Here is a 14125-nt window from a genome sequence, read left to right as displayed (position 1 = left end):
TGTTTATAAAGTTGTCTTGCATGCCAGGATTTCCCGTTGCTCTGTTTTAGAATACTCTTGTCTGCTGCCGCTGGTGAGTCTGTGTAATTGCAGCTTGTTCCCATGTGTTCAGCCTCACCTGGCTGCTAATTGCATCTTGTCAGTTTAGAGTCATGCACAGGGCAGCTGCATGGGATTATTAATTAGGCCTCTCTGTTATATGCTGGCTGTTTGCAATTCACAGATGCTGGTGATATTCCTTGGTTCGCAGTCTGCTTGAAGTTTGAGCTGGTTCCTGTCAGTCCCTGTGTTGATTCCTGTGTCAGTCCCTGTGTCAGTCCCTGTGTCGATTCCTGTGTCGATTCCTGTGTCTGATCCCGTGTCCTGCTGTTAGGCGTTCCTGCCCTGAGTTCCAGTGGCTTTGCCTGTCCCTGGTCAAGTCTTCTGGCTTCCTGGTGTCCACCGGTCTGTCGTTTGGGATTCTGCCTGTCCTCCAGTTCTGAGAGTCGGTGTCGGCAGCATTAGAAGTTCCTGTCCGTTTGCCAGTATTCGTACCGGTTCCGTGAGTAGCGACTCTCTCGCGTCCGTTGGCCTAGGCCGCGGTATTCCATTATTGTTTCTGTCCCTGGTGTTTTGCAGAGGGTTCTGCTTATGCTGTCACCGCCGGTACACAAAGGTATTGTGTCGGCGTGTGATCAGCATTTCCTTTGTTGTTCTTTTCCTTTGGCGGTTTCTCCGCACATACTTTAGGTTTTTAGTTAGCTTGTAGCCCCTGGCCTGTTTGCTTAGTTAGAGGTCCTTTTGTTATCATTCTGCCTCGGATTTCCCTTTGTCTCTCACTAAGACCGGGGGGCACCGGAGTTGGGCAGACATAATCCGCCCTTCAAACGTGGCTGCCAAGGGCTCAAGAAACCATAGTCTCGCAAGGGATTTCCGATAGCACGGGTGAGACAACAGAGTTAGGGCGCCAGGGGCTATTTCCTTTCCATTCCCCTTTCCCAGCGTTACGTCCTGGTGCTCTGGACTCACTTCATGAACATCTCCCTTGTTCTGAGCACCAGGAACCTAACATTGAGAGGTAAAGCCAGACAAGAGTATATTTATCTAGAAAGAGTTTACCATCTGATTAACGCAATTTACATCTTAAGGAGACTGATAGTGTCTTATATATTATCCAAACAATTATGCAACAATAAAAACTGCACAAATAATACGGTATATATCACTGAATACCAAACTATCATATTCACAGACAAATGTGTGGACTTATATACAACATATGACTTAATTATACTAAGTGAATATTACCTAATATATAATGGGAACTCTTTTATTATTATTATTAGTATTATTAAGTTAAAAATCTTGATTTATAAGTAACAATAATTAAAATATTTTAATAATTACCACTAATTATATTATTAATATATTAAGTCCAGTTACTGAAGGCAATGAAAAAAAATTGTATTCATTTTTACATATAAAACTACTAACATTTATTTTTTGTTTAATGCATCATGTGTCTTTCATACTGCATGTTTTCTTACCTTAATAATAGACATGTGTGCAGACCAAAATGTTTGAAATCATTTTGGTTTGTGTTTGGCAAAGCATCCTCAAGTTTTGGATCTGGATTTCTTTAAAATTGATAAAAACAGCTAAAATAATGTCATTTGGTCCAGTTTTTATTCCTTTGATATTATAGACCTCAATAGCATTCATTTACCATAATTTCCAGTGTGAAATTGTACCTCAAATCTCAAGGGAGGTACTTACAGTACATGCTATCCAAAACGCATAAGATTTATTTTATAGATCCAAGATCAGAACTTGGTGGGAAGACCTTAGCCTGGACTTGATTCAACTGAAAACCACAAAGTGTGTTAATTTTAACCAAAACAGAACCACTCAGCTCTACTTAATAATAGAGAAAATATGGTATATGTGAGGAATGGAGTATATTTCCTGCAAAATGTCTTTGGTCAATTTTTTTTGTATTGAAAAGTAGAATGTTTTTAACATTTTAGTAAACTTTGATTGTAATTTGTTTTTGTATTAATCCCTATGTTGGCTTATTGCAGTTTACTCTATTTTTTACATTTTTATTAACTTTACCATAGTACTTATAGTGCTGTCACCATTGTTTTAATACTACTGTATTATTTCTTTGTATTCAGCATCTATATATTTTTTTCTTTCCTTCACCTGGATGTTATATTATACTTTCGATTAATTTTACACCCTGTCAGATGTAACCTACGCAGTGCAAAGGTTGCATGGCTGTCTTGGATGCTTTTTTCAGGAGCGAGGTGAACAACATATGGATGTATTAATTCAGTGAATATCATATTACACCTGGATGTGTCTTATTTTGTTGTATGGTTTATCGCACACACTGTAACCTTTGCGGTGCACCCAAAATAGCTGCCTCACTTGGTACGCCCGTGGCTGGGGTGAAAAATACTTTGAACTGATTGTTATATGGGGGGGGGGGGAGACTTGGACTGCACACCCTAATTCTAAACATAATGATAGGTGCTACCATGAGACTTATAGTTCCACACGGCTAATCACAATAATTATAATAAACTCTGCAATATAAAATAGTGTAAATATGAAGTGCATAATTTTGCCCAAAAATATGGGCCCACCAACCACGACCAGGTGACCTCATGTGCTGGGTCCCTATAACACTAAGGTTCAAGTCCAGGGCACGGGATCCTCTAGGCCAGCACAAGCCAACCAACCAACCCAGGGCATCACACTAGTGTCAGGTTTAAGTGTTAAAAAGTGTTATAGTAGTAAGAAGTAGCAGATATGTGCTGATACATGTTGCATGGTGATGTATGGCTGTTGGCTTGTGCTTGCCTGGGGGATCCCGTGCTCTGGACTTAAACCTTTTATTGCCAAGCTTTTATAATTATTCTGATTAGCAGTGTTAGTACTTTGAGTGTGCACCTTTTTTCTGTGTGGAACGGATTGTTATATCAGAGCTCTGCCTCTAGCTGTAGTATACTTTGTGCCTAAATCAGGTGGCATCGCAATCGCCATGTGACTACAATTTTTGAGAAAGGTGTGCTCTGCGCACGCTCAGGTCCCATCCTGCACATGCGAGAGCAGTTAATGCGATTGGATCACATTAACTGCGCAGTGTGATCGCTGTGGGTGCGCAGTGGGTAGTATGCTGGACGGCCTTGTCCTGTGATGGGTGGCGATTGCAAGGATTGCAGATTCTGCTAAAAAGCAGAATCTGCAATCCTTTCTGAATTAGGCATTTTATGTAATATCTTTTAGGAATTGCCTATTCCACCCAAGGGTGACCTTAGTAGTGTGCTGAACATGGCTGCTTCGCCTGGTACTTTTCGTGGGTGTGTTATGTAACCTGTGGAATTTATTAAACAAAATGGCTGCACCAACCCTTCATCAAGCTCACTGTGCCTTTTATGATCACTATTTTTTTTTTTTTTAATGCTATAATACTAAGCCTCTGTGCTATGTTTTTGATGCATGTAAAGTAACTTTGAGTCCTGCTCAAGAAAAGCACTATAAAATTATTATTATTTTTTTTAATTATTATTATTATTATTATTATTATTATCATCATTATTATTATTATTGTTGTTGCTGCTTTTCTGCAGTAGTTTTCCCTGTTCTCATGTTTTTCCTTTTTCTTTAAAAAGAAAGGTTGCAGAAGAATGATTTGCTTTGCTTTTCAAAGATTTACAATATACTTGAAAATAAAAAATAATTGTAGTGTTTTTTTTTGTTTTTTTGTTTTTTTTTTGTAATGTAGGGGTCTGAATATTAAGCACTGAAGCCAAAGGGAAACAGCTGTGTTATATTAAACAAAAGGTTGACACTAAAAAAATCAGAGATTTATATGATGTTGACCTTCTGTAGTTGCTGGCTCTTACATATCTACAGTATGGGTATGATAAAATGACTCAATTTATCAAGCAACATAAAGCTTTGCCCTTCTATGCAAAGTAACACCATCTGTGAATGGTGTTACTTACCTTCTACATTGTGTCCAGTGCCTCCTGAGAGACCTGTCTTTTGCCAGACCACATGATACAAGAGGCATTTAGTTATCACTCAGGGGTAAATTTCACTGGGGCTCGCAGTGTTGCCCCCATGTGGTAGATAGCTGCAATATGCAGTGATACATAATGATTGTTACTGTGACTCACTAGCCACCAATGATAAATAGGCTCTAAAGTTTACAGGTTAAGTTCAGTATTATCAATGAGACATTATATTTTTACATTATGGTGCTAAAAGATTCAGGGGGAGATGTACTAAGCCTTGGAGAGTGATAAAGTGGAGAGAGACAAAGTACCAACCAATCAGCTTCTAACTACCATGTTACAGGCTGTATTTGAAAAATAACAGGAGCTAAGTGGTTGATATTTTCTCTCTCCACATTATCCCTCTCCAAGGCTTGGTACAGCTGCCCCATAATCATTTAGATGTCTACTTGACCAGCTACTTTTGTGCGGTATCGTTTAACTAGAACTTCAACAACAAATAATCCACAACTAATGACTGATGTTAGGCAGTCAGTCATTTAGTAAGTTAGTTAAGCAGTTACACCATTTATATAAATGTAATTCTCCCAACTACTTCTTTTGCATTTTACAGTATATGTTTACATAACAGTTATGTTACACCTGCAAGCTGTCATTGACCATAACATACTTACTACCACAGAAGTCATCCGTAGATATTGACCATGTACTGTCATTCTGACAGAAAGTGACATTACTTATGAGTGGGATATTAATGTATCCTGGTATACAGGAATATGTGAAATTAGTCCCCTCTGCATAAGAATCCAAAGTAACAGGTTCATTGAGTACAGCATGCGTAAGATTCTGAGGCTTTGAACAATCACCTGTGTAATGAAATAATGAAAACAATTTTGATGAGATCTAAACAACTTACTATAACAAGAGATAACTCACATATTTCTTTTTTATGTAACTCTTTTTTGCTTAAAATTATTTTGGTCAACTTTTTATATATAAAGCCAATCTTTCCTGACTAGAGATTGAAGCATAAAATAGAGTTGAATCTCCAATTTGCAAAATTAAAATATAGGGTAGTTCCAGTTACTTGGTATAGACTCACTAGAACCAATCTTAACTTTTTCACAGTCAATGCTATCTTGAATTAAGTGGGTGAGCATGGAAAGGGTCAACTGTCGACTAAAGTCAAAAGGACAAGGCTCATGATGTAAGTGGCAGGGGAATATGGGCAGAAGTTGAATCAATAAATGTGCCCTTAGTTGGCCTATCCTGGTATTTGGACACTGTAATGCAATAATCAGTGTTGGGAAGCCCAAACTACTTTTCTTTGCTAACCTAAACATAGGCCCTCATTCCGAGTTGATCGCTCGCAAGGCGAATTTAGCAGAGTTGCTCATGCTAAGCCTACGCCTACTGGGAGTGTATCTTAGCTTCTTAAAATTGCGACCGATGTATTCGCAATATTGCGATTACAAACTACTTAGCAGTTTCAGAGTAGCTTCAGACTTACTCGGCATCTGCGTTCAGTTCAGTGCTTGTCGTTCCTGGTTTGACGTCATAAACACACCCAGCGTTCGCCCAGACACTCCCCCGTTTCTCCGGCCACTCCTGCGTTTTTTCCGGAAACGGTAGCGTTTTTATCCACACGCCCCGAAAACGCCGTGTTTCCGCCCAGTAACACCCATTTCCTGTCAATCACACTACGTTCGCCAGAGCGAAGAAAAAGCCGTGAGTAAAAATACTATCTTCATTGTAAAATTACTTGGCGCAGTCGCAGTGCGAATATTGCGCATGCGTACTAAGCGGAATTTCACTGCGATGCGAAGAAAATTACCGAGCGAACGACTCGGAATGAGGGCCATAGTTCCTTCAGTAATTTGATGTTTTGCCCTATTCTGCTTTTCACTTTCCATTTTTCACCTGATTATCAATATTTGTATTTGAAGTGTATACTGGGACAGCCTTTTGCTTTTCATCATTACTTTTTAATTCTAATGAGCAACCAAAATAAAGATAAGCAACTGCACATATGAGATCGCACAAGTTGTCCATTGCAAAAAGTTCTGACTTCTTTCTCACCAACTTGCACATACTGTACTGCCTTCTCATTGCTATCCAATGGTATGTACATTGCATGAAGCATCTCATTGGGATCCAGTCAGGATCCCGGTGATAGCGATCCCAGCTGGCAAAATACAGATGCCAGAAACCCAACACTGATTGGAATGCAGGTGCTTGAATTCCAACAGGGATCACAATTACCGCGCTGGAATTCCTAAATTCCTACACCCTCAATCCCATTCGAAACACTGCTGGGCTGTCGGAGTGATAAGCCGTGGGGTAGGTGTGTGGGGTTTGGGGTGGACTTTTTAGGCTGGGGGCTTAGGTTTAGGCACCCCCAGGGAGGGTTAGGCTGCATGAGGGGGGAGGGGGGGGGGTGTTAGGTTGTTAGGTCTAGGCTGTGGGGAGGAGGGGTTAGGTTTATCCACCACCAGGTGGTTTAGGGTTAGGCTGCGGCGGGGGGGGGGGGGGGGGGTGTTAGATTAAGGCTGCTACAGGGTAAGGTTAGAGTTAGGGGGCCATTGGTGGAAGGTAGGTATACTTACCTTTCCCTGTCACTATTACAGTATGATCATCGGGATGCCACGGTCCGTATTCTGACTGCTGGCATCCTGTCTACCAGCATTGCAATTATATATTTTGTGTAAACATAAAATACCTTTAAAGGCTTGTAAAATTCCTTGGTACAGGTAAAGGTTGTCCACCTCATGTATACTTTAAAATTCAAAGTATATAGAACCCCCCTCCTACCTTCTCTGACAATAAATAATTATTACATTTACGGGTTGGCTTCTGTTCATTCTGTCTTTTAACTGTATTTAATGTTTTGTTTTAGCTTGCAGATTTTACATTTGCATTGGAAAATCATTCTAAACCTGGGGTAATAATTTTATTTTCTTACAACTTAATTAGTTAATTAGATACTGGATAATGCTGATGCTATATTAAATGGATCAGTACGAAATCCCGCCGGACGGGATCCCGGCGGTCGGAATCCCGACACCGGAATCCCGGCTAGCACAATCTCGACAGGGGGGCGAGCGCAACGCAGCCCCTTGCGGGCACTAATTTATTGTCCCTCTGTGGGTGTTGTGGACACCCACAGAGGGAGAATATGTCAGGATTGTGCCGGTCAGGATTTCGGTGTCGGTATTCTGACTGCCGGGATTCTGTCCAGCGGGATCTTGACCGCATCCCATAATAAATATTTAGAAAGTACATACATAGTAATTACGTATAACTTCAGACTTACTGAAAACAGTTGCAGCCAGTGCTGAGAATAACATGATTCTTAAGTTCCATGGACCAGCAGGTGAATAAGACATGATGACTTGCAAGCTGTTTGTTTGGAAAACTGACCTTTTTCTCAACCTAGGTAATATAAGAAATATAAAAGGACATGCAGGGTCGGCCCGAGACAATTTTTTCTGGTAAGCGAATATATATTTTGCCGCCCCTCAGTGGAATATATAGAGGCGTGGCTTCTTGGGGGAGGGATGTGGTCACAGAATAGTACCAATTCACATTACACCGCACAGTAGTGTCTGTTATTCACAATACACTACACAGTACATCGTCTTATACATGTTACACCACATAGTATAGCCGCTTATACATGTAACGCCACAGTAGAGCCCCTTATACGCGCACACCTGCCCAACCCCAGATGAAGAGTACCTCTGCCCTGTGGGTGTCCTGCTGATGTACACTTTATAGCACAGCACCACACCTGCACTAGGTGGGTAACAGGCAACTCCTCTCTAAATGGGCAGCATATTATAAGTACGCCTGTCTATGCACCCCACCACACATAATCCTCACCTGTAGTGCAGCTTCTCCCCTCTCCTCCGGCTCCAGCTAGCCCACATAATATTGTTCCAGCCAGCGGAGGGCATTGTCAGAGTGGATGGTCCTGGATGTCGGTGCCAGAGAAGCAGCAGTCTCTCCCTGCGCGGTTGCACCATGATGTAGCCACAGACGTCATAGACCTTACTCCCAGTGTCATACACCTTACTCCCAGGGAGGAGCCAGCAGGCACCCGCAGCTCAGTGGCTGTTACCCGCGCGCAGCCATAGACAAGAGTGAGGAGCGCGGTGATTCCATCACAGGGTCACTCCCCAGCCTCATCAACCTTGTCAGCAAATATGCCCCCTGTGCAGCTTGCTAGCTCCTGCCTGGAGACTTACTGAGCAGGCAGTGGTGCTGGCGCCACCGTGGCCGCGCTGTACCTGCCACCGCACCACACTGTAGTACTATGAAGAAGCAAGGGCTTCTGGGAGTGGTAGTTTATTTTGCGTGTTCAGTAATGTGAAGAATCTAAAAATAAACTACCACTCCCAGCAGCCCATGCTGTCCCTCCGAGAGAAGTTTTGGGAGTGATAGTTTATTTTGTGTTTCTTCACGTTTCTGTAGCCGGGTGCATTGCCAGACACGGCGTATCGGCGCCAACATCAATGCCTGCTCGGTGAGTCCCTGGGCAGGTACAGCATATCAGGTAGGGCCAGCGTTACACATGTTGCTGGTGCAGCTGAGTAGGGCGCCCTGCTCTATGCTGCGCCCTAGGGATGAAACACACACGCCGGCTCCCGAAGCCCGGCAAAATCCCACCTGGCTTTTTACCACTGCCGCGCTGCAGAGACACATGCAGCGCAATGTGTCCTTTCACACGGCACGGCCCCGGCCCGGCTGCCAGGTTGCAGCCGGAAATATCCACTGGAAGGTCCGGCTGCCGGGCCAGGGCGGTGCAGTCTTTGAAGGCAGAGAACCGTGTGTGTGAAGGGGAGCTTTCACACACAATGAGGTTTTTTGTCAAGCCGTGTCTGCTGCTGCGCATGCGCACAGCATTACACACGGCTCAAAGCCGTTGTGTGTGAAAGACTCTGCCGGATGGCAAAAAGCTGGACAAAGTTTGTCCGGCTTTTTGCCATCCGGGGAAAACCGGGTAGTGTGTTACAGCTCTTACTCAGCTGCGTAACCAGCGTATGCGTAACCAGCGTATGCGTAAAACCGGCCCTGAGGACATGTATATAAGTAGAAACTTTAGTATACTATTTGTAAAGTTATGTAATTTGTATCATAATTTATTTTTAAAATGTTGACAGATGGAATATGTGTAATTTAAGTGAAAGCAGAACACACCTAGAAGTATACTTGATGTGTTCCAAATTGAAATGTGTGCAATAGAAGATATTATAGATCCCTGGTGTAAAATAACCGGCTAAGTGTATGAGGTTTGTTTTTTAGAGGTGGATTTAACTCATAATATTCCTACATTCATATGATGGAAGACTTACATCACTCTCTGATCCGAAGGGTGCCCTGCTCCATCCATTGTCTCTCAGACTCATGCTACACTGCCCTCAATAACATAACCAGACATGCCACCATCTCCTACAAGATCAGCATACTCCTCTCCTAAAATACACTGGACACCGTGCACAGTCTGATGATCTGAGTAGCTCTAGCTTGTCCTATTCCCACCAACTTCAAAACAGGGTACATATGGGCAAACAGAAGATAAAGAATGATAACAAATGTCAGATCTTAGTAAAATTAAACCTCAAAATAACACCAGCATGGTGAGCCAGTGGTTAGCATTATTGCCTCACAGTACTGGGGTCATAGGTTTTATTCCAACCACAGCACTTTCTGTTTGGAGTGTATGTGTTCTCTCCATGTTTTTGTAGGTTTCCTCCAAGGACTCTGGTTTTCGCCCACAAACTATCTTCTGACAGCAAATGAAGCCTGGTGTATATGTGTGTCCATGTAAAATGTGTGAGGATACTTGGTTTATATGTGCTTTTTTCTGCCATTTGATTGGACTCTTCTTGACAAAGCTGAATGCATAGCTTGCACACTACCCTGGCACTCTTATGGATACATACAGCATACAGGCAATTATACAATGGTATATTATTACACTGCACGTAGATGCTTTAGGTAAAACAGCAACAGGAATATGTACAGCACCAGTCAACAGCAGCCAGTTATGCTGCCAACTCCCACAGGGCACATGCAACTACCCAACAAACCTGATATCACCTTCTAGTACTAACAGCGCAAATCTGTTTTCCAAGCCTCACCTCTGTGAGCTCCTATTTCTGGATATTAGTGCTAACTTCATGGATGTCCAGGGACTGGGCATCCAGGTGCAGTGTAACTCCACAATTTAACCTCTTACTAGGGCCCTAACTAGGTGTGTGCAGAGGAGGCACCGCACATTGGGGGTCATTCCGAGTTGATCGGTAGCTGCCGTTGTTCGCAGCGCAGCGATCAGGCTAAAAAGCAGCTTTTCTGCGCATACGTATGGGACGCAATGCGCACGCGCGACGTGCTTTCACAACAAACGATGCAGTTTCACACAAGGTCTAATGATGCTTTTCAATTGCACTGCTGGCCGCAGAGTGATTGACAGGAAGTGGGTGTTTCTGGGAGGTAACTGACCATTTTCGGGGAGTGTGTGTAAAAACGCAGGCGTGTCAGATACAAACGCAGGCGTGCCTGGTGAAACGCGGGTGTGGCTGGCCGAACGCAGGGCGTGTTTGTGACGTCAAAACAGGAACTAAATAGTCTGAAGTGATCGCAAGCTAGGAGTAGGTGTGGAGCTACTCAGAAACTGCTCGAAGATATTATGGTGCCATTCTGTGATCCTTTCGTTCGCACTTCTGCTAAGCTAAGATACAATCCCAGAGGGTGGCAGCTTAGCGTTTGCATGGCTGCTAAAAGCAGCTAGCAAGCGAACAACTCGGAATGAGGGCCATAGTGCTGCAGTGTAGGGGGTGCTGTTGGTGGCATTTGTCAAGTATTTTAATTCCTTTCACTTGCAGCTAGCTTTCCACCTTTTTGAAGGCCAGCATCTCCTGACCACCCCTGCCTCCTACCCTGACCCCTTCTGTCACTAATACCTTTGCAACATTCATGAACTCAACTTGAGATTTCTTTGTTATTCAGTCACGCTGTCCTTTATTACATTTCAAGATGCTGACATACCTGAGATTCAAACTCATTGCCTGTGGCATTGCAGTCAGACAATCTATTCAATGAGCTATTAGCCCTTACATAGAAAGCCAGAGAATTCTAACTATTTGAAGCTTACCTTGTTCTTTGTGTAAAAATTATCGCAAGCTGAGCTGATCTATGTGGTGTGTGGCTGCAAGGGATTGGATGTGTGACTGCACACTACATAGATCTGCTCAATTGCAAAGTTGATTTTTTTTTACAAAGTACTAGGGATGAGTGGGTTCGGTTCTCAGAGAATCAAAGCCCCCCCCCCCCTTCCCTGAACTTTGAGGTTCGAGCCCGGATCCGAGTCAGGCTCGGAGCTCCCTGCCTGACTCAGATCCAAAAACGAGGCAATACCTCAGGATCCCGCTATCGGATCCTGAGGTTTTGGCTCGGACGCTGGTCTCCATAGTAACCTCTGGAAGACCACTGATTGGCTGAGAGAGCTGTCTGTCATGGCTCCCAGCCAATCAACGTGTCCCTATAGGCTACAATGGGCAAGATGGATGCCCCCACAGTGCTAATAGCTCCTTCCGCCCACACTGCCGACACCATCGCCCATGCTGCCGACACCACTGCCCATGCTTAAGACAGCCCAGTCCACTCTGCCCGCACTACCTGCACTGCCGACACTGCCGGCACTACTCCACTGGGGCTACTGCCCGCACTGCCGAAACTGCTGGCACCCCTGCACTGAGACTACTGCTGGCACCACCACATTGAGGACACCACTGGCACCCCTGCACTGCTGGCACCCCTGCACTGCCATCATTGCTGGCACCACCACATTGAGGACACCACTGGCACCCCTGCACTGCTGACACCACTGCACTGAGGACACTGCCGGCACCACTGCACTGGGGACACTGCTGACACTGCCGGCACCACCACACTGAGGACATCGCTGGCACCCCTGCACTGCTGACTCCACCGTATTGAGGACACCACTGACACTCCTGCACTGCTGACACTGCAGGCACCACCGCACTGAGGACACAGCTGGCACCCCTGTACTGCCGAAATCACAGCGCTGAGGACACTGATGCCACACCTGCACTGCTGACTCTGCTGGCACCACCACACTGAGGACACAGCTGGCACCCCTGCACTGCTGACACCACAGCGCTGAGGACACTGATGCCACCCCTGCACTGCTGACACTGCCGGCACCACCACACTGAGGACACCGCTGGTTCCCCTGCACTGTCGACACCACTGCATTGAGAACATGGCTGACACCCCTGGCACAACTGCACTGCCGACACTACCGCACTGAGGACACTGCTGACACCCCTGCACTGCCAACACTACCACTCTAAAGGACACCACTGGCACCCCTGCACTGCCGACACTGCTGGCACCACCACACTGAAGGCACTGCTGACAACCCTGCACTGAGGACCCTCTGTCACAGTAAGTGCACTATTGTTGTATCTAACCTGCACTGTATCCAACCTGCACTGTAACCCATGATGTATCTGAACCACACTGTATCCGACCCACATTGTATTTGACCCACACTGTATCCAACCCACACTGTATTTGACCTGAACTGTATCCAACGCACACTGTATGCGACCTCTGCTGTATCCAACCTACACTGTATTTAACCCACACTTTATACAGCCCACGCTGTATCTGACCCACAATCAGGGCCGGTTCTAGACCTTGTGGCGCCCAGGGCAAAAGTTTCCTGTGACACCCCCCCCCCTCCAGGTAAAATACAGTTGGTGCACGCCCCAAAACAGGGCCGTGTCTCCTTCATAGGGAAGGGGCATGGCTCCTTCATAGGGAAGGGGCGTGCCCCCAGTAGTTGTGCCCCCAGCAGCTGTGCACCTAGTTAATTTCCCCCCAGTGGCTGTTCCCCCTGTAGCAGTGCCCCCTTTGGTAGTGCCCCCTGTAGTTGTGCCCCCCAGTACCAGTGTCGCTTATAGTAGTGCACCCATTATCGGTGCCCCTTGTAGCTGTGCCCCCAGTTGATTTGCACCCTGTAGCAGTGCCCCCTGTAGTTGTGTCCCCAGTAGTTGTGCCACCAGTACTTGTGCCCCCTGTAGATTTGCCCCCAGTAGTTGTGCCCCCCTGTAGATTTGTCCTCAGTAGCTGTGCCCCTAGTACTTGTGCCCCCTGTAGATTTGCCCCCAGTAGCTGTGCCCAGTAGTTGTGCCCCCAGTTAATTTGCCGCCAGTAGCTGTTCCCCCTGTAGCAGTGCCCCCTGTATTTGTGCTCCCTGTAGCTGTGCCCCTTGTAGCAGTGCCCCCAGTAGCTGTGCCCCCAGTTGCTATTCCCCCTGTAGCATTGCCCCCAGTATGTGCCCCCTGTAGTTGTGCCCCCTGTAGATCTGCCCCAGTAGCTGTGCCCCTTGTAGCTGTGCCCCCATTTGTAGTGCCCCCAGTATGTGCCCCCTGTAGTAGTTCCCCCATTTGTAGTCCCCCAGTATGTGCCCCCTGTAGTAGTGCCCCCATTTGTAGTGCCATCAGTATGTGCCCCCTGTAGTAGTGCCCCTACTTGTAGTGCCACCAGTATGTGCCCCCTGTAGTAGTGCCCCTACTTGTAGTGCCACCAGTATGTGCCCCCTGTAGTAGTGCTCCCATTTGTAGTGCCACCAGTATGTGCCCCCTGTAGTAGTACCCCCATTTGTAGTGCCACCAGTATGTGCCCCCTATAGTAGTGGACCCATAAGTAGTAAAACCAGTATGTGCCCCCTGTAGTAGTGCCCCCATTTGTAGTGCCACCAATATGTGCCCCTTGTAGTAGTGGACCCATTAGTAGTGCCCCCTTTAGTAGCGCCGCTTTGAAACCTTAAAAAATAAAAATCACAATACTTACCAGCCTCGCTCCTGCAGCCGGGGAGCGGGGTGGGAGGGAGGGTAGATTAGTAGCGGCTCTTGCCACAGCGGCGGCGCCCTCAGGGTAGAAGTGCCCCGGGCAAAAAGCCTGCTTGCCCGTGGCAAGAGCCGCTACTGCCCACAATATATACAACTCACAGTGTATGCGACCCATACTGTAACTGACCTGCACTGTATCCGACGTGCACTGTATCTGAGCTTGCACTGTAG

At 45.7% G+C, this 14125-nt stretch overlaps 1 protein-coding gene across 1 annotated transcript in view; it reads right to left on the bottom strand.

Annotated features, from left to right (window-relative positions):
- Positions 1–14125, bottom strand: part of LOC135051111 (sushi, von Willebrand factor type A, EGF and pentraxin domain-containing protein 1-like) — a 104441-nt gene that overhangs the window by 86903 nt on the left and 3413 nt on the right. Inside the window, exons 2-3 of the mRNA XM_063957277.1 lie at positions 7321–7439; positions 4682–4873 (exon numbers count right to left, since the gene is read on the bottom strand). Coding sequence (XP_063813347.1) covers positions 4682–4873; positions 7321–7393 — 265 coding nt within the window. The 5' untranslated portion in view covers positions 7394–7439. The remainder of the gene's footprint in view (positions 1–4681; positions 4874–7320; positions 7440–14125) is intronic.

This window comes from Pseudophryne corroboree, chromosome 2 (assembly GCF_028390025.1).
Source record: "Pseudophryne corroboree isolate aPseCor3 chromosome 2, aPseCor3.hap2, whole genome shotgun sequence".
Lineage (NCBI taxonomy): Eukaryota > Metazoa > Chordata > Amphibia > Anura > Myobatrachidae > Pseudophryne > Pseudophryne corroboree.
The sequence above is the reverse complement of the archived record's forward strand: the minus strand, read 5'-3'. Positions and strand labels throughout refer to the sequence as shown.